Source organism: Berghia stephanieae, chromosome 4, assembly GCF_034508935.2.
Source record: "Berghia stephanieae isolate SIO BIC M18660-M18661 chromosome 4, UCSD_Bste_1.3, whole genome shotgun sequence".
NCBI classification, from domain to species: Eukaryota; Metazoa; Mollusca; class Gastropoda; order Nudibranchia; family Aeolidiidae; genus Berghia; species Berghia stephanieae.
In genome coordinates, this window is record NC_088363.1 from 53,598,231 (window position 1) to 53,620,284 (window position 22,054).

The following is a 22,054-nucleotide window of genomic DNA, read 5'->3' on the forward strand; positions in this document are numbered from 1 at the left end:
TTACTGTTGCAGCTACCTAACATAAAAAAAAAAATCCTAAATACACCATCAAAATTTTTCTTTTTTCTTTTCTTTACGTTTTTAGTCTCATTTTTCATTAAAAAATGGACTATATTCCAGTAGAGATGATCTGGCAATCCACAGTTCTTCACTGAAACGAAAGTAGACTGGTCAATCGGAAACTAGATAGCCGAGTAGATCGGTGGAATCAACCTTCGATAGAGCAGTAAAGTTAGGTGCCCCAAACGTAAACAAAGGTCGAGAAGCACGTGGCAAACCACATGTTCCTGTCTTGACAGCTCACGTTCCAATGTAAATAATAGAAAAAAATAACCTTTAAAATTTGGCTGTTAGGTGGCAAAAGAAACACATATTCATAAATACTCGATCATGCATCAAATAATGTCTAGATATGGATATTTTATGGAACAAAAGGTAAAATTTTCTAAAATTTATCAAAAGTTACAGTCTATCTATTTTTAGACCAGAGCAAATTATTGCGCTGGTGTGAACAAAACGAGAATTATTCGGAGCCTGATTTTCATAATAATTTAGCCTTATATTATTATTTCTGCAACTGTTAGATTTTATGTAAACATATTTTCAATACTGAAAGTGTATTGCCTACAACTCAAACTACAAAATTGGGAGACCTATATTGTGCGTAAATTATTCCGGTCCCTAACGGAAATCACTAGCAACTTGTTATTGTTTACGTTTGGGGCACCTAACTTTACTGCTCTATAAGTAAGTTAAAGTTCAAAACAAACAAAAACATCGTTGTTTGTTTATTATGAAACTATGGAAAATACATCGCTCAGCTGGTCAAGCAGAATTTATGATTAAACATTCATTCCTCATGATTCATTCATGCATGCCCATGGTCATGTCAAGAATACGATGATTGAACTGAAATGCTTCACTTTTACTTCTTGACTTGCAAACAACGATCAAGTCTAGAAAAACATAATTTTTGATCGACAGATGACATAAAAGATGGGTCGTCTCAATAAAATGTGGACAGCTGGTGAGTATGGTAATGGTATTGTGTGCATGGCACACTACAGTGCTACAATAGACTACACAGTCTAGTAGTGCTGTTGTTACGTGTAGTGTTTACATTTACATGTTGATTTGCACGGAGTGGAGAAAGTAGTGTAGTGTAAGTGGAAGGAAGTGGCATTAAATTAAATGATATTCAAATCTGGGCATTGGTAAAGGAGTGAGGTCCCTAACATACTTGCTTAGTTTACACGGAGACCATGGCCAAACTTTTCAAACGTGCCATTTTTTAAAGTTCGATAATAATAATAATAATAATAATAATAATAATAATAATAATAATAATAATAACACTAACTACTGCTACTACTACAACAACAACTACTACTAATAATAATCATAATATAATAATAATTTTATCTTAAGCCCAATGCCATTGTGAAAGACGAAGAAGAAGAAGTTCAAGAAGATTGTCAAAAGAAAAAGGAAAGAAAAGAAAAAAACAAAACAAAACAAAACAACCCAAAATCAAGAACAAAATGAACCTATCACATGCATTGTGAGTCAATAATTGTTTAGAAAATTAGCATAGAAGGTAAAAGCATTGAAATCACATTTCCTATATCATGTAAGGCATTATATAAATGATATGATAAAAAAAAAGTTACTCATTCTTTGTGTTGGTTGATTCCAACGTTGGATGATTCCAAGTGTCATAATCTGACATCTCAGACCTAAGTCCTTGCGTAAAATCGGTGAGCAATCTTTTCATTTTTCGGACCCCATTTTTGGAACTCTCTCCCATCACATGTGAGATGCTCTAATTTGTTGACAACTATCAAATCTTGCTCAAAGTTTTAAAAATCTTTTTACATCATAAGTTGCTATACTATTATCTGAAGACACTCACAGAGTTTTCTCAGAACGCCTATTTGTAGCAAACATACTGACGGGATCAAAACCTGAGGGACCTCCTTTTCAGAAGCTTCCGGGAGCCCATACCCACGGATGGGCCTAAAGCCAGATTATGCATGCGACCCTGATGCAAGACTTGTGGGCACCTGTGGGAGTACGACAGAGTCAGCTTTCCAGACAATATTTGGGACATCAGGCAGCCATTTGCATGCACTGACCGTAATCTAGTCTATGCAATTGCGTGCTCCCTGTGTGGATTGCTTACGTTGACGAGACTGGAAAGAGGCTAGGTGACAAATTTGTGCTGCACTTGTGTGACATATTGAACTGTGCAGACATAGCAGGGGTCAGACACTTCAATCTGCCTGACCTCTGCGATGTACATTGATTGCGCTCGTGTGTGCTCAGTTTTTGCCAGTCGGACACTTCCTCCCACCGACATAGGGAAACTCACCTGATCAAGTTGCTGGAGATCGCTGACTCCATGTGGACTCAACACCAGGGTTGATCACTACTAACATCCACATCGTAACCCTCTGCGTAACAGCCTCTTAGTTAATACTATTTTTGAGCCATAAACATGTCATTGTCACTCATACTCAAAACTACTACTGCTCTTACTGCTGCCACTACAGCTACTGCTGCCATTGCTACGTCTACTACTACTACTACTACTTATACTACACTACTACTACTACTACTACTACTACTACTACTACTACTACTACTACTACTACTACTACTACTACTACTACTACTACTACTATTACTACTACTACCACTACTACCACTACTACTACCACTACTACTACTACTTAATAATAATAATAATAATAATAATAATAATAAAAATAATAATAATAGACTCTTATAGAGTGCACAGTATCCTCAACAATGTGGCTCTTGGCGCTTTAAATTACATCAACACAAAACAATATTTGAAGTATACATTATTGATATGTTGGTTATTAGCATTAGTCAGAATTCCATTTTAATTTTGGACATAACTACTAAACTACACCAACTAGTTACATATTTGGCTGCTACTCTACTAGCTGAGAAATTCCAAATGCATCCTCAACTTTAACTTAAATCATACAAGTACAAGTCGCAACTAGATTGAAATGGTTTGGACATGTAAAGAGTCGAGAGAAGGAATACTTGGGAGGGAAAGCATTGGACTTACAATTAGTGGGAAAGAGGAAAAAGGGACGCCCAAAGACTAGATGGTTGGTTAATGTAAAGGACGATATGAAAGAACTGGGCCTGGAGGAAGATGCTCTGAACCGAGATGCATGGAGATGTGACATTCATTATGGCAACCCTGCAAACTACGGGATAAGCTGAAAGAAGAAGAAGAATACAAGTCACAACTATGTGCCATCAAAGATAATCATGACTGTGAACGTGGTGAGGACAAATGGATATATGCCTAAGCCTTCATTATGATCTTATCTGTTTTTGCAGTCAAATTCCATTTGGTCTTTAATTCTTCTATATTTGGGCAGACAATTCCATATTCGTATGGAGCCTGGGGAAAAACGAGTTGAGATTAATGAGCATTAATTCGTGGTGCGGTACCTGGTACGAGTGCTGTTTTCTTTCATTTGGAATAAGGCTATCAATTGGAATTGTTGTCAGTTCGTGACAGGCCTTATAGATGACTTTGGCTTTTTGGATTGTGCATCTGTCATGGTGACCAGTGATGCTTTCAGTCCTCCTGTAGTTGTTACAAACAAACCTACATGCTTTGTTTTGAACTTTCTCGAGCTGTTCCATCTGTTCTTTACTCCTAGGTTCTGTAATTGCCAGTACAAAGACTTTATAGAAAGTTTATCTGATGCTGCTTGGACAATTTAATTCATTTATTCGAAAGAAGCCAAGCTTTGTATTTGCCTTTTTACAATCTTTATAAATGTGGTACTGCCAAGACATTTTGCTGTTGACAGTTAATCCAAGATATTCTGCTTCTTGTGTTGTCTCCAATTGTTCATTGTGTATATAATAATCTGAACCTATTATTTTCTTTTTGTTCATGATACGAATTAGCTGGCAGTTCTTCAAGTGGAATTCCATTTGTCACTTTTTCTCCCATGATTGTAGCCTGTCCAGGTCTTCTTGATGCATATTGCAATCTTTTGATGTTTGAATTTCCCAATAAAGAAGGTTATTATCTTTTGATACTTTACTTTCATATCATTAATGTATATATCATAATAGAAGTGGGCCTAAAACTGTTCTTTGAGGTACACCTGACGGGACTGGAAGTGATGATGACATTTTGTTTTCAACCTTGACTTTTTTAGGTCGCATTGAAAGAAATGATTTAATCCAAGCATAGGGTTTTTGAGATCCCATAATGATCAAGCTAGTGATTACTGCACTGAGCTCATGTAATTGTGCGAAATGAAACTGCAACTGAAACCTAACTCACAGAAACATAATTGAAATGATTAACACTACAAGTCCTTGATCAAATAGGTGATTATCCAAGTGCTTGAACTTGATTACTCTACGCTTTACAAAATTTAATTCCCAACAAAGATGTTAAAAAATTCCATTTTTGTTTTTAATTTTTTTTTTAACATAAGAGGGTCCTGTCAGCTGGGAGAGCACTCACTTAATACACAAAGAGACTGAGATTGATCTGGATTGAAGTCGAGATTTTTTTCTGTCCTCACAAAAGTGTCATTTAAAAGACATTTTTTCAACTATATGTGAAAAGAATCTCTCATCTTTGGTGATGTTATTGAATATCAGCCATAAATCATAGACTGGATACAGTGAAGCTGTGATTCAACCAAACCCAATCATTGATTCGTCCAGTGGCTTTGCAGTGTCCATGTTTCACTGAAATGTATTGTGTCCAAAATGTCTATTTATGAAATTAAAATGGTTTGACTTCTCACAAAATAAAATATGTAGATTAAAGATTAGTAATTATTTTCCACAATTTTGTCTCTTTAAACAGGAGCTGCATTTCAGGACCTTTCGACATGTATGAGATTCATTAAATGCCCAGCAAATGTTGGTCTTCAACTTCATGTTCGTCACTTTGGACAACCAGCAGCTCAAACCCATCCCCATTTGATTGCTGATGGAGAAGTAACTCCTGGAATTAGAAAAGGAGAGTTTCATGCAAGGAGAAGCAATTTAGTTAAACTTGCAGCCCACTCATATAAGGGTGTAAAATCTGCTAAAAACCATCTATTTGTATTTCCATCTGCACCCACGTCGTACATGACGAATGATATTCCATACGTTTTTCGGCAAAATACAGATTTCTTGTATTTCAGTGGTTTCCAAGAACCAAATAGTGTTCTGATAATTGAAGCTGACACCAATTCAGCATTAAATGGAACTCACACTTCAACGTTGTTTGTGCCATCCAAAGACCCTGATAGGGAACTGTGGGATGGACCCAGGTCGGGTGCTGAGGGTGCTTTATCATTAACTGGTGTTGACGCAGCATTTGTGTCAAACAAACTGAAAAGCTATCTAGAATTTTACAACTCTGAACATAAAGATTATGTGTTGTGGTATCAACATCTACAGCCTGTTAATAATGATGCTCATAATCGAGTTATAGATGATTTGATAAGAGAAAAGCGGTACAAGATGTTAGAGAATGCTCCAATGTTAACTCATACACTTCGTGCTGTTAAATCACCGTCTGAAATCCAACTGATGCAAAATAGTGCCAAAATCACCTGTGATGCCTTCAAGGAAGTCATGAAATTTTCCAAACCTCAGGTAAGAATAAGTGCACCATCTTCACCACTTATGTTTTTACTATTATTATTTCTTCTTCTCCTTCTTCTTCTTCTTCTTCTTCTTCTTCTTCTTCTTCTTCTTCTTCTTCTTCTTCTTCTTCTTCTTCTTCTTCTTCTTCTTCTTCTTCTTCTTCTTCTTCTTTTTCTTCATCTTCTTCTTCTTCTTCAACTCTTCTTCTTCTTCTTCTTCTTCTTGTTAATATAATTATCATCATTAATATCATCACCATCGTTATTGTTGTTGATGAAGATAATAAATCAAACCAAGTAGACCTTGAATTGAATAAAATGCCAGCGTTTATTAATTTCAGATCAATGAATCCCAACTGTGGGCTAAAATGGACTTTGAGTGCAGGATGCGTGGTGCTGAATATCTGGCATACCCTCCAGTAGTGGCAGGTTTGTGTTAAGTTTTATCAAAGATATAATTCTAAATTCAAATGGATGCTTCAAAATTAGGCGAGTTTTTAAAGCATTGTTGTTTGGTTGTTAATTTGATGCATGTGGTATATCTTTTTTATTTGATAGCTGATATCTTTTGGGGATTTTAAAAAGTTATTTTCAGTTTCACTGGTTAACCATGCATTTTATTAACTGAATCCATGATACTTTTTTTTTCTACTGTTACATATACGACCTTTCATTCTCTGTATAAAATAAAGGACTAAAATTTGATACATTTTAGAAATTATTAATATGTACAATGTTATCACTTAATTTTGAATATTTTTTTGTCCTCTAAAATTATCATTTTCTGTTATCATTGCAAACCTTTAATGTATAATTTCAGCACAGCAAAGTCGAATGATGAAAACATCTTGTTAATTTTCACTTTCATTCAATGGATTTTTCTTGGTCATAAAAAAATGGTTGCGGGTGGTTGGATGGGAGCATCACCCTTGAATCATATACCTATGATGTTCGCATGGGTGTACGATCCGATAGTGATGTCGTTTCTTCTTCTCTTTACTAGCCTATCCTGCTTCTTTGGTTTGTGATTGTATTTTTGACAGGGGATATTTTTTTTTCCTGTAAATCCTCTGCCTGTTTGTTCTTGGTTATTTATAATTTAGCTTATGATATCTTTAGGTTATGATTTTGATTGACATTTGTACTATTTTTGTTAGATTGCTTGTTTTTTTGTTTCAGCGGTCTCTCATATAACCTCAATTGTGTTGGAAGAGACCTAAAGCAACAAACAAACAAAAAAAAAATTTAAAAAAAAATGGTTGAACCAAATGCTCAATGACGTTTGCAATTGTGAATATTTTTACATTACGGCAATGAGACCATAACAGTTTGAGTTGACAGGCTTCTATGTCAGTTAGAAATTAATCCCATAACATACTATATTTTTTATTGCTAAGGCAACTATATCTTTCAAAGATTGCATTGTTTTTAATCTATAATCACTTTTCCAAAATTAATTGGATTCTCAGACTTCTCCTTTGGCTGGGACCCTTTCACTTTTTCCTTGTTTATGAATTTAAACTCCAACCTCTGATGTACGTCATAACAATCACTGTTTATTTCAGGTGGTAACCGTTCCAACATCATCCACTATATCACCAATAACCAGGTCGTCCAAGATGGTGATATGGTTTTAATGGATGCTGGATGTGAACTACATGGTTATGCTAGTGATGTCACCAGGACATGGCCAGTATCTGGTAATCATTAAATATGATAATGATCTCTGAACATGTGATTTCAGTTAATAGATTTAAAACTGTAGATATGCATTGATGATTATTTTTTTTTTCTACTGAACTTTTTGACATAACAGTATGTCATGCATTTAAGAGTGAAGATGCCAACATAAGATAGTAATGAAATAGTTCTTGCCTTGGCACTGTCCTGACTTAAAAGAAGTATTTATGATCTTCAATAGGGCGTGTGAAAAAGACATTTGTTGTATATCTCATTATGACATATAAATCTATGATAAAGTCTTATTACTTTGAACATTTTTTTTTCTTTCACTTTTTTACCAAATCTTTTTTTTTTTCATTTGTATGAGAAACAAGAAGATGACCTAAACCAACCTCGGATTTGTAGCCCCTTAGGTACATTTATTAATGATGAAGTTGACATCTCTGTCTGATTCAAGAGCTTTTTATAAATCTGTTTCTGTTGCCCTCTGATGGCAATGCAGTAGAAACCAGTTTATGCCATTTAGTCGTGCTCTTGCAGTTGCACAGTTGTGGCTGTTGAGTCAGACACAGAAATGGCAAGACTTCAAACATACACTGCTGGTGAGGTTGGTCATAGTCGATAAAGTCCTGTAAACGGTGTAATAGATTGGGAATAAACATGAAAAGTGTGAAATTGAAAGTTCACTTGACTATTATTTCATCATAACGTGTTATGATTTCCAAAAGCAAAATGATCTAGTCCTCAAAGTCATAATGTTCAGTGAGCTGGAGTTTATTACATTTTATATATTGTAAAATGGGCAATATCAAATACTTTCTATCCTTTGGATAGAATGGTATTTTATCGTAACAAGCTTTCTCCCAGATGTAATATACCTGGCCACCCCATCACTGCTGGGTGAATATAGGGGTCAGAAAATGAGCTCAACTGAGCAGTTGACCAAACCAGTCCTTTTGCTTTTGAGATGTATTTTACCATCTGAGGTAGAATGGACAGATAAAAACAAGAAGTGATTGAGATGGCGGATTACTCTCAGTCGTTGATGGGGAAGATAAGAAAGTGACAGGCAAAATGCATGGGACATATTATGAGAAAGATAGGGTTGAAAAACTTGATAACAGTGGAAAAGTTGGACAGAAAAAGAGCACCAGGCCAGCACCGACCATAGATGTTAGACGGTTTGACTAAATGAATGGAGACAGAAAGGAACAATGACATGATGCAGAAGATGCAGGAAAGATTGGAGTGGAGAGTCTTGATAGCCAATGCAGTGTCTCGTGAAGCACTGCATAACATGATGACAATGAGCTGTCAACACCCTGTAATAAATGTTTTATTTTTTATTTTATTTCAGGTAAATTCACCAAAGCACAGAAAAAAGTCTACAATGCAGTTCTTCGTGTTCAAGAGGCGTGTATACAGAGATGTGTTGTGAATTCAAGCCTTAATGATATGTTTTACTACATGCTTGATCTCCTCGGTTCTGAGCTGACACAGTTGGGGATCATCCCTTTTGGGGCATCTAAAGAACAAAAAGTTCAGGTTAGATATGCATGCCTCATTCCTCCTGGCCCAATTCTTAATACTTTAAAATAAAAATGAATGCATCACGACTTTGAAAAATGAAATATGTAAAAGATTCTTTTGGTTTTAGGTATTGTATCACTTTAGTTTTGTTGTTAGCTAGAGAAGGGTTTTGAGCCCAAAATATTCTTCATTTCATAACTTTATTTTTTCAAAGTTGTTGTGTTCATTTTAACTCCATACTTTTACTGTACACAGCTTCATGAGCCTAGAATTTATTAAAATTTGTACAACTTTTTAATTTCACTATATTGAAGAGTTCTTAATTAAAAATCCCTTTAAGGTATTTCAGGATACATTATTTTCAAAGTGGTTTACCTGTTGATTGTTGCCTGAGTCAAGTCTGTGACAATGCACGTTACAAAACGAATCCCACAGGGCACTACAGTCCAAGGATCTGGATTTCATCCTGGTTTTTAAAGAAATATAAAGTGAAACAATTGTTGGCTTCCCTTGACATAACATGCTAGTCTATCACAAACATTAGCAAACTCAGCTATGCAATCATTTTGGGTGGATAGAGGGATCAGAAAAAAAAAATATACTCCAGGTAGATTGGAACCTGGAAGTGCTCTTCCAACTGAGTTCCAACTGAGCTGAAAGTTACACTTTGTTTAAAGAAAAGAGAAGTAAAGAATATTGTTTTCTTTCCTCCCGCTCAGATGTCCCGTAAGTACTGTCCTCATCACATTGGACATTACTTGGGTATGGACGTCCATGACACCAGTCTAGTTTCCAGGAAGTTGAAATTCAAGCCAGGCATGGTTGTTACCATAGAGCCAGGTAAGCACATGACAAGGATAAGTGGAAATTATTTTCTAACTCATTAATTCCTTTTAGTCTAATAAAGCTCAGTTTCTGCCATTGTTTATCCCGATTGAATCTGTAGAAATTGTTCCTCTCACCTATCCATGTTCTACATGAAATATTACTGTTTTACTTGTTTTTTGTTGTTGGCGTAAGATGGGTTTTGATCCTGAAACATTTACTATTCATTAAAACGAAAGTGTGATATTCAATTTTGCTCAACATTTAAAATTGCTTTTTAGTTAATTTTCCCAAATGTCTCTGACTATTTTCTTCTTGAACTGCATGCAATTGACGGATTATGCTCATGATTTAGTCTCCTAGAATAGCTGTAGTAATGTTCAGTGTATTAGATGTATTATTCTTTTAAAAAAATGTTTTTCCTTTTTTAGTCATTATAAACACAATAACTAGGTTAGCTTGAGTGTTGCGGTGGGTTTAGAATTAATTTTTTGAGTGTAACAGCTGTGCTGCAGATAGGCTCAACTTTATAAATTATTGATGGAGTCATAAGACCTGTGGAAATAAAGATTATCCTGGTTTCTGTAGTTTGAAAAAGACAATGATGATGGCTATCCTTTCGATATAGGATGCTTTTATTTTTCTTTTCTTGCTTTTTTTTTTTTTTTTTGTTGTAAATTAGTTTCTGTCTAATCTTTGGTAGAGCAAACTGCCAAATTTGTGTTTGACGGAGTTGTCTTACAAAACCATCTGGGGAGTAAACAGTGTTTGTTTGCTTAAGAGTTGGATGCTCTACCAATGGAGCTATGAGACTAGCACAATAAAAAAAAATCACAATAATAGATCACAATAAATGTACAACTTTAGGAGGGGGAGGGGGGGGGGGGGGAAGGAAGTGTGGATGGGTGGATGCAGCAATTGTTTATGCCTTAACAAAATGATGGGATTACTTTTGTTCATATATGTAGTGTAATGTGCCTGTAAAAAGTTTCCCCAACTATCTTTGATGGACTTTTTCATTGTGTAATTATATTCATTTTGGTTAACTCATTCATTTGAACTCATACAATTTTTTAAAGGATGGCATCGCTATTTTCAAGTATGACATGAAAATGCTTTGTGTCTCAGGCTCAGAGCCCACTAACAACTCCAAAGTTTTGAGAAAAATATCCACTAACATCAATAAATACAGACATAATATGAACATTAGGCATCTCTCAAAAGTATGAAAGTCGGGCTAATATTAGAAAAAAATTGTATCTTCCTGCCTTACCTAAAATATTAAAAAATTTTTTTACCCCCTTATCCACTCAGGCATCTATATACCAGAGAATGATTATGATGTTGCCCGAGAACTGAGAGGGATTGGAATTCGCATTGAAGACGACATTCTCATCACAGAATCACATCCTTTGAATTTGTCAGCATCTTGTCCCAAGACCGTTGATGACATTGTGGCCCTCATGATGACCAGAAGTACAGAAGGCTAGTCACCCCCTAATTTCAAATTCCTGATTCATAGATTATCAAGCACAGTGTTGGGTAATGGTCGATGATGATTTCATAACTCAAATAATTCAGGAATGGATATTAGGCCAACTAGCCTTCTCTTTGCTTAGGACTTGATATAATAATATGTACAATATTGGAAAGTATGAAGGTGTCTTGAGAGAGGTTCCAAAGACAGTTAGATGAGAAGTTTAGAGCTATTTTTGTTTTTATTTAACCAATCTGCAGATTTGAAATTGTGATTCACCATTTTAAATGGTATTATGTCAGGATGAGTAATACGCCCCAAAGTGAATTTAGAAATAAAGAAATGAGAAATACAAACTTTGAGTGTTTTACATTGCAAGAAACAGTATTTATTCTAACCATAATGAAGAGAAACTAATTTCAAGTTTCGTGATTGTGCCATAAAATTTAATTTTCAGCACATTGCTCATCCCAACATGATATGGTGGGTCTCAGTATGAAATCAGCTAACGATTAGTTGGCAGATACAAAGTAGGAAAAAGATCCTGTAGTTAACTACTGTTTATCTACCTCTCTTGAGGCAACCCTTAAATTATCACCATTTGTATACTATTTTGCATTGAAGGTAAAATAATATTTTAAAAGACCTTATTAAATGTGATGAATGGTCAGGTGGCTCCGTAGCGCAGTGGACAAGCTGTCAGACTTTAACCTTGAAAGTACTGGGTTCGATTCCCATTGTAGATATATTTTTTTTCTTTTTTAAGTTTCCTTATTGAGAAAGACATAGACTAGTTTTTTAAATTTTTTTTTCAAAAACGTTTTATCATATTAAAAAAAAAACTTCGATTTTAATTTGTCTAAAATTATTTATTTATTTGAGATCAGTATTTGTGTGTCATGTTTCTTTTTAACCTTTGATTTTTTGAATTATTGTTATTATTCTTTGATTTATTATCATTGTATAAACGTACATCGGTAATCACTAAGCAGCTTGCAAAACTACAATCTAAAACTATTTAAACCTCATGGATGTATGCAACATTTTCATTTATTAACCATCACCGCCAATGGAGGTGCATAAAAACGATGCCTGGGTGGGGATCCTGACCTCCCATAGTGGGCAGGGGGTACATACTGTGTCTTCTATCCCCTTATATCTGTTTTCCAACATGCTTTCTGTCTCTGTCTTGGAATTAGATTACTTGGTTTTGTCCTGGCCCTGGCCCGAGTCCTGGCTGGGAGGGAAACAGTCAAATGCATAGTTATTGTTTTGAGAGATGATATTTTTTTTCCTTGTAAATCATCTCTCTGTTATGTATTATATTTATTTTGAATGTATGATGTAAGCATCTGAGTGTATTCCTCCTTGTTGGATTTTGTGCTTGTGTCCGGATGAGACTTATAGGTGATCTCAAGCTAAGTACATTGATGGTATGCTCTTGGAATCTACATCTGATCCCTATTTGTTCCCAGTTCCCCTATGTCTTACTTTTTCTTGGGTGCTTTAATTGTAATTCTAGAACTTTTTACTATCCCATTTTCTTCCTTTTTACTGGCGCTGATATAACCTAAATGTGTTGCAAGCGCCGTAAAACCCTTAAAAACAAAAAACAAAACATAAAACGATGCGTTTTTTTTACACCGCCAATGGAGGTGCATAAAACCGTGCGTTTTTGTACACCTCCAACGGAGGTGCATAAAAACGCCACCTAAAAATATAGCTTTAATTCTAGATACTATTCTGTGTGGCACTACTGTCGACTTCTAAAAAGTGTACACATGGATCAAACTGAGCATAAATACTGTAATGACTATGTAAATGTCATGACCATTTAACTTGGATGTGGATACCTGCATATGTGTGCATGTAACTTCAATATAATTTACAGTTATATTTCAACTCACACTTGCAGCTTCTCTATGTCTATTAATATGTTTTTATCTGTATGTGTTATTTCACATAAATATACCAACTTTAGGAAACGAATTCGAATCCTGGTACTGCCAATTTCTGTCTCTATTTCAGAAACTTATCTCTCTTCATTATTTCATAGAAAGACAAATTCCTACTCCATCTACATTTGAGCTGTTTACACTAAACATAGTTTAGATTTTGTAGTCCAAATTTCTTTTCATTTATTATTTCATGTGCAAGTATCATTTTAACAGTAACCATTTTAAAAGCTCTGCTGTGTTCAGATTAACATGTTTAACCTAAAAAATCATAACATTATTAATGAAACACTGTGAAAAATGGCAACTTCAAATCATGAAATAACAAGTAAAGATTTAGGATTTACTCCAGTCCTCATCCTCTCAACCTCGCACTTACACATACATATATGCCCATCATCTCAACTTGTTGTAATAGAAATCAGGGGAGATAATCAATCTTGTATAACTCAGGTTTTGGACATTGTTATGTATCGCTGCTTGTCTTTGGATCTGGCTATTTTATAACTATTTCATTGCAGTATTCATTATCAGGTACAGACCATGCCGTCTTTAAGCACACGGTCGGACTAAACCACGCTAATTGTCTCTTACCAAATTTTTTCTATATAAACTACACGACTTTAAGTACAGTAACTTCAGCTTCAGGCACGCTTATTACAAGACCAAGACCGTATCTGATTCTGATTGTTAATTGTTATTGTTATCCATTCCCTTTCACAGCTGTAAGTGTGAGAAAAGGAGATTGAAAGAAGGCTAGTGAGGGGGAGAAAGGCAGGTGCACACACTCATATACAAACACACTCACATACATAAACACATGCACACGCGCTTACAGGCTATACACAGGTACGCTAACCAACAGAGGAAAATGACTCATGAAATTTAATTCATAGAAGTCTTTGGATTATGTCTATTTCGAACTCAAGCACGGTTTGGCATTAAGCCTCCTCCCGATGACTGTGCTTAAAGGTGGCATGAACTGTATAAAGCAATGATCTGCATATCTGGGTGGATTCTTTGGTCCTCCCATAGTGAGCATGGAGGCAATTATGTATCTTCTATTACCCTTTATCTGTTTTCCAACTTGCTATTTGTCTTTGCCTTGGAATGAGATTACTTGCCTTTGTCCTGACCCTGGCCAGAGCCCTTGGCCCATATATAGTTATAGCTTTGGGAGATTGTAATTGTAATTTTTTTCCTTGTAAATCATCTCCCTGTTATGTACTGTTATATTTATTTGTTTTGAATGTCATGACTTATGCTTGTGTCTGGATGAGACTTTTAGGTGATCTCAAAGTAAGAACAGTGATAGTGTACTCTTGGAATCTACATCTGTTCTCTATTTGAACCATTCCCCTTTGTATTGTCTTCTCTTATGCTTTTAATTGTAAATCTAGGATTTTAAAATTATCCTATCCTCTTCTTTTTTACTGGCGCTGAAATGACCTAAATGTGTCTAAGCTCTGTAAAGCTCTTAAAAACAAACAAACAAATGATCTACATATTATGTGGATAATCATAACAATTTTTTACAAAGTTATGATAATGGCCCTTAATCAAAAATAATGAAATACCTCAAAAATTTATCACGATTATGTTTCCATAAAGATTCCAGTCAAATTCAATGACACTTTTGAGCTAACTTTATCAAGGGAGTGTTCTATGCGGCTATGTGGTCTTGTGGTATGACACTCACTTTCCGATCAGAGCTCAGCGCATAGTTGAGTCCTTGGAAAAGGCTCTTTACTCACATTTTGTCACCGTACTCGGATGTAAAGCTCATATAAAGAAAAGCTCATGCTCAAGTTCTGTTAGTGAATTTGTCGTTTATTTTTGATCATTAAAAAAATTGAAATGATGAGGGCAACTTGCATATAAACAATATTTAAAAGGCAAACAAAACTAAGCTCACAAAAATTAAGATTCTTACAAATGGAGACTGTCTTCAGACACAGACGTTCGAGTTTTGACATTTAATATGTCAAGTGGTAGAAAGAGGTAACGCCAGTGTTCTTTACGGGTATATGCTGGCCATTTTCAGACATAGATCCAAAATGTCAGTGTGGAAAAGTACGGAGATATGAATCTTTCATACTTGCAGTCTTCAAAAAGGGGATGGGGGTGATTTTTTTATCTGACGTTGGAGAGGGTCATCAGTTTCCTTCTTCTGTGATTATTGTTTACATTGGACGTCTGTCGGGTGTAATGTTTCGTTTGTAAGGGGCCAATCTATCCAACAAAAAAAAAGGGCCATCCGTTTGTGAGTCTGAAGAAGAATGTGTTTGTATGTTCTGTTGTTACTCTTTAAAAAATAATAAGCTATGACATTGTGATATCAGTCTTGTTATCTGTGAAGTGTTGTATTTATCATTCAATCAGAGATCAGGGTACATAATAACAAATACATTGTCTTAATTATAGTTGTTGTTTTGGTGTTTAAGTAGGGTGCATGATTATGTCAAGGAGATAATTCAAACTGTATGTTATTACATTGAATTTCTCAAAGGTTTTTAAAGATTTTGTAATATTAATACTGTATGTATTTGTCGTCTTATCATAAAATAACAAAATGCATTTGAATGTCAAAAATGAATTTTAAAATAACAAAAGAACAACAATTTGTTTTTAAAATCTTTTACTTTTACTGCATGTTTCAAAAGATTTCTCTTTATTCATAATGCAAAATAGTATAATCAAAAATGTTTGTTGTTTTTAATTACTTATATTTTGAATAATCCCTTGGTAATCAGTCTTGAAAGATACCTCTGTCCTTACATTTAGTTAAGGATAATCTTTGATTGCTAAATTTCTTTCTGCTCTTATATCTGACATGAAATTTATTATTACCAGAACTTTCTTTTCCAGACTTAGTTTGAGTCAAAGACCTATGCAAAAGAAGGAAATGAATTTCTTAAATTTTTGTTCCAAACCTCCCAAAGACTTTTTAAAATAAATAAATATTTTTATAGTTATTTGATTTTGAGTTCCGTTGCTACAGCTTTTTTCGACAATCCAGAATTAAACTATGGACTCCACTTCGAAAATAAAAAGTCACCAAAAAAAAAATCATTGAAAAGCAAGAAAATATTAAGGCTTAAAAGTTCTAAACTATGTACAGTAAAATTACTTTAAACCGAAAGAAGCTAAACCGAAAAATACCTTAAACCGCAAAGAATTTAATAAATTGTACTAGTTTCTTCATTATCTTTGTACTAATTCTTACGGTGAACCGAAATACTTCTAAGAAGGACTTTCTTTAAACCGAAACAACTTGAAAGCACCTTCCCTTTCTCTCTCTCTATTTTTCTTCAAAAATTCGGGAAGGTGGCCCCATATAATAATGCCCGGCGATATCAAAACAAAGAGCGTAAGTATAAGATCAGGGTGAGGGTGGGGGGAAGGCAAACACTTCAATCACTGCACTTGGGTTTGGCCAGCACCACGACCGCAGACTGGAAAAGGAAGACAACGGGTGAATGGCAGGCGAAAAATGAGGAAAAGAGGGAGTTGGGGTGGAGAATCACGCAAGCGAGATGTTCTCGCTCGTGTGTTGATGCTTTGGAACTGACTGGATTTTCAACACGACAATAAGGAGGGGGGGGGGGGGGGGGTAGACAACTTACCATTGACATGCCATTTCATTTCCACTTTGATTGAAAGTGTGTGAGAGGGGGGGGGGGGGGTTCTATGAAATTAGGCCTTTGAACCTAATGGCTTTTCAACAAAAGAGGGGTGTGTAGTAGACAGCTTAGCATTGACACGCCTTTTCATTTCCATTTCACTTCACCTCTGAGTAGCTGCGCATCATTCACTATCAATTATCGCACAAGAACTTTCGATCTTATTTTAGCTATTATTTAAAAGATGTCTAAAAGAAAGCATTGTGCTTACATGTTGGAGTTGAAATCAAAATACTGTGAAGTCGATGAAAAAAAAGTTGATCAAGACAGATATGTAAAAAACACGGCATCCCGAACACAACTCTTTCAACAATTTTGAATTGAAAACGAAAACTCCCAAAAATATTTTAAAAACACACCCAAAAAAAAAATAATAACATTAAAAAAAAACAGATTTTTAAAATGGTTACGAAGACGGCATTTATTCAACAACTACATTTATGGGGAAACCCATGATACGATTAAATGAGCAAATTTCTTAAATAGTTACTACCCTTGAAAAACATCGCAAAACGGGAACTTGCTTTAAACCAAAATGTCTTTAAACCGAAATGGTTTAGAAGGTCCCCAAAATTTCGGTTTAAAGTAATTCTACTGTATATTGATAAAAAAAATAATTATAGTTTCTCAGTCTACCTCTTTGAGTGTTTTATTAAGGAAGAATGCCTAAAACAGACCCTTAAAGCTATACCATCATGTTCTACACATTAAAAACAAAGATATGAAATACAACATTTATATTTAATTTGAATGAAATTTAGAAAACATGGTCAATTATGTCATGTAAAGGTTGTATGCAATTGGTTTCTTGTAAAAGTCAAATCGACATCAGACAAGTCGGACAATTGATAAATTAAATAATTTAACCAGTTCAATACTGTACTCTTGAAAGACATGTATCCTTCAAATATTGATTGATTTCAATGACCCTTATCTTGGTAAAAACTCTCAAATCTATGGGTTCGCGATGTCCCAGATTGTAGAGTTTTGGCCAAGATAAGGGTCATTTAATCGATCCATATTTGAAGGGCGAGTTTTCTGGCCAAATTTTAAAATACATGTCTTTCAAGAGTACGACATGTGTTTTTCATTAACCAAGTAAGATATGAATGTAGTCTTATCTCTCATCTTTATACCGTTTTGAGGAATTTATGATGTAATTTAAAAGTCCCACAAGCAGGGAAAAGATCCGGAAAAAAAATGTTGTTTTAAATGCCTTATATTTTAAACTGTGATTTCAAAACTACATCATTATTTCTCCTCATGATTGTCATGTTAAGATTTAAAAAAAAAAAAAAAAAGCATTATTCAAGACTTTTATTATTATTTTTTTTTTTGGTAAGTTTTGTTATATTGATACACCTCTTTTGATAATGATTATGAGTTGATATAGATACTTATTTTGAAGAATCTTATTATATTTTGCCTTCCATTGCCAAGATTAATCTTATTAAATCTGGATTATTTCAAAATTGAGTCTCCCTTCTGTTTATTTTATAATTTGTGATAAAGACGTGGATGACGCAAATGATAGAAATGAAGTTGATCATATTGTAACGTGGTGATGGAGGAGGTATCTTGATGATGATGATTATGACGATGATGATGATGCCAATGTTATGATGAATATGATGATGGTGATGATAATGATGATGATGATGGCGACGACAACGAACTTTGGAATTTCAAAAGAAAGAAACGAAAGAAGGACGTGTAAGGGTAAATTATCATAGATAATGACGAAAAGAGGCCACAAGAGGCGGTAAACCAGTAAAGACAGTATGACATTTGAATGAACAGTTTGTCAAAACGATAACCTCCGTAATGATAACGATAACAATGGAAAGTACGTGGATCATCAAATTCGGGTAGTTTATAATTTAATACCCTACTGGATTACAATACAGTGCACTCTCCCGATAACGACCTCTCCGAATAACGACATTGGCCCCCAGTCCCGATTTTTTTTTACTATATATGTTATTAGTAATAAAACTCTAAATAATGACATACTTTTTAGACCACTCTCCGGATAACGACATTGAGTTAGCAATAATCGGCTGTGACTTTGCTAGATACAAAAATAAAAATAGCTAAAATATGTTGTTTCCGGTAAGTTTCATTTCATTCTCTGAGCCAGAGGCACCTCATAGCCAATGAGATCACTTTGTCAGAGGACGATTCAACTCAACGTGCACCCAATGCCGACAGCGATTGAGGAGCTGTCTGCCTTGTTCAATCGTATCGACGATGCAGATGCCGGTCTCGAGGAATACGTCAACATCGACAGCGACTTGGCAGTGACCGGCGAGGTATCAGTTGATTCCATCGTTGACAGTATCAAACAGAGACAGGAGCCACCCGAAGATGACGACGATGATGAAGATGAAGCTGCCCCTCTTGTCACGGGTAGTGACGCAAATTCGGCACTACAAACTCTCAGACGGTTTGCACTGCAACATAAGGATGGTGCATCTATTTTCGACTTGTTGTATCAGATGGAAGATAAAGTCGGCCCTATGATTTACAGCAACAAGCGACAGACCGGGATTATGGATTTCTTCTCTAAATCGAAATCCGACAGTTAGTTTAAAAAAAAAACAAAACAAAACAAAACAAAACAAAACAAAACAAAAAAAAAAAACAAAAAAAAAAAAAAAACAAAAAAAAAAACAAACAAAAAACAAAACAAAACAAAACAAAAAAAAAAAAACCCCCAAAAAAACCAACAAAAAAACATTTTTAATGCGGCCATGTGTTCAGTTGTATTATTAAATACAGCTGCACTCATGCCGGTCCCAAGCCCGGATAAACAACAGAGAGAAAATGACACACAAACAACAACAACAACAACAAAAACAAACAAACAAACAAAAAACAACAAAACTACACACACACACACACACACACACACACACACACTTCGTGTATTTTACATGTTTGGAAAGTCCGATCACTGATCACCCACTATGTTTGGTACATTAATGTACATTCTAAGGGTCTAACCACACCCCTTTTTCCGCCATCTTGAAATTTTCCGAATAACGACATGTTCCCGATAACGACATGCACCTCTGGTCCCGAGCCATGTCGTTATCGGGAGAGTGCACTGTATATTGTCCTGGTTATGGCAAACATGCTATATAATTATAATATATCACCGTAACGCTACCAACCTGGTAAGAGGATCCTAATTTACCTTTACAGTACACGACCTTCTTTCGCTATATCACCTCGAGCTCTTTCTTTTGAAATTGTATAATTTAATACCCTCCTCGATTACAATATCTTGTTCTGATTATGACAAACATGTTAAATAATTATATATCACCGTAACGCTACCAACCTGGTAAGAGGATCCTAATTTACCTTTACAGTACACGACCTTTCGCTATATCACCTCGAGCTCTTTCTTTTGAAATGTATAATTTAATACCCTCCTCGATTACAATATCTTGTCCTGATTATGACAAACATGTTAAATAATTATATATCACCGTAACGCCGTCAACCTGGTAAGAAGTAGTGCGGGGCGGTCCTTGGCAAGCTTAAGGACCACGGTCCTACGGTCCTTGGGAAATGAAGACCGCAAGGACCGGTCCTCTAGGACCGGTCCTTTTCGACATTGAACATTCCTGAGAGACTGTTGGAAATTCGAACCGGTTTGACCTTTGAGAGCGTGGGATCGTTCATTCTTGAACCGTTAAAGACCGCTACACGATGAAAACCGTGGCCTACAGGAGTAAAACACACGGAGTAGTCACACTCATTTCAAATTGTAACCCAATTAGAGAAGAGGGGTGATGCCTTCTTTATTTGCTCACCGTACTTTCACTTCCTTGTTAGTTCGATAATTTAATAAAATTTGAAATTTATCCCCATTAACGGAGATAATGGCATCGCCAAGGCGTTGATCGAGTTGTTCGTGGCGTTGATACACACACGCAACTCCTACCCCCCCCCTTCCCCCCCCCCCCCACACACACACATTAGAGGGCAGCGAGCATTGAAGAGTAAGAGAGAGACGTGAAGTTATAATAAGAGGGGGTGGATGAGGTGATAAGATGGGTCGATGGTGACTTTTCGCCAGATCTAACAAACTCAGCTACCCATTCATTGCTGAGTAGACAGGGATTCAGAAAAAAATCGACTGCACCCGGGATCGATCTCTGGCCCTTTGCGTATAAAGAGAGTGCTCTATCAACTGAGCTATCGGGGTCCCCAAATATTCTATTGGACTTTTTTAAAATTCAGACGTTATAACTGGGTTTTTTGGAAGGAAGAAACTAATGAAACTCATATTATTTGATTAGTAAAAACACCAAACGAAATTTTAATATTATTGTATTATTTTAAATGACAACACTGCGATAGAAAGGAGTGGTGACAAGAGATGGACAAAAGAAAACAAAAAATCGGATTTGCTACTTGCTAGGTTCGACACACACACACACACACACACACACACAAACACACACATCTTTTGTAGTCACATACATTTCAAACAATAACCCATTAGAGAAGAGGGGTCATGCCTTCACCATAGATCATTGTCATTGCGATCATTATGGTGTAGTAAATTTTGAAATTTACCCCGTATAATGGAATCGTCCAAGGCGTGCGCCTCCTGTTCCCCCCATCTCACACACGAAAGGGCGGTTTGGGAAGTGGAGGTTGGTGGTCGTCTGCCTGTATGGTCGTCTGTGTCGTTTAGTGTATGGCAAAGGGGGGTGGGTGCGATTAATTAAGTGGGATGGGTGGTGATTGGTGGAAGATAGGCAACCGAAGCAACGAATCGCTGGGGAAGTAGTAGGCTATGGCGCGAGACCGTAGGACCGTGGTCCTTGCAAGGACTAGTTGAAAGGTGATAAGAAGTGAGGACCGCCGCCGATCTTCCCCTCTGGGACCGGTCTTCGGTTCACAGCTAAAAGACCGTCGGACCGCGGTCCGGACCGGTCTTCAGCGCGGCACTAGTAAGAAGATCATGTTGTCGACTGGGATTATCCATTTTCACCGTTGATATTGATATTGAGAAATGTTATGCAATTTTACCCAAGTTTTCAATCAATTTTGTGTTGTGTCTATAGATTATCAAAAGGGTCGAGTGTGGGTCTTTATGTCTTATTTATCAACACATTCGATTTTCGCCGCGAACTTTGAGACCTTGAGTTTTGTCCTAATCGAGATAATGGCTTATGAGCCCGTGTTATGACGATAACATACAGTAGAACCTCATTATAT

General features: G+C 35.8%; 1 protein-coding gene and 1 long non-coding RNA gene across 3 annotated transcripts; one reads left to right on the top strand and one right to left on the bottom strand.

The window, feature by feature from the left end:
• Positions 1 to 142: 142 nt before the first annotated feature.
• Positions 143 to 16,199, top strand: LOC144970822 (xaa-Pro aminopeptidase 3-like). Its single transcript, XM_078910886.1, has 8 exons — positions 143 to 226; positions 749 to 1,027; positions 4,889 to 5,670; positions 6,002 to 6,089; positions 7,226 to 7,360; positions 8,701 to 8,888; positions 9,593 to 9,713; positions 11,013 to 16,199. Exons 2-8 carry the CDS (start codon positions 997 to 999, stop codon positions 11,186 to 11,188), a joined length of 1,521 nt encoding a protein of 506 aa, XP_078767012.1. The 5' UTR covers positions 143 to 226; positions 749 to 996; the 3' UTR covers positions 11,189 to 16,199.
• LOC144970824 (uncharacterized) lies at positions 8,674 to 20,235 on the bottom strand. 2 transcript variants are annotated; one of them, XR_013645030.1, is made up of 3 exons: positions 20,160 to 20,235; positions 9,249 to 9,339; positions 8,674 to 8,868 (listed from the first exon to the last, which is right to left on the bottom strand). It is a non-coding gene; the product is annotated as an uncharacterized LOC144970824 (long non-coding RNA). The 2 variants fall into 2 exon arrangements; XR_013645029.1 differs by lacking the exon at positions 20,160 to 20,235 and adding an exon at positions 19,990 to 20,112.
• Positions 20,236 to 22,054: the final 1,819 nt, after the last annotated feature.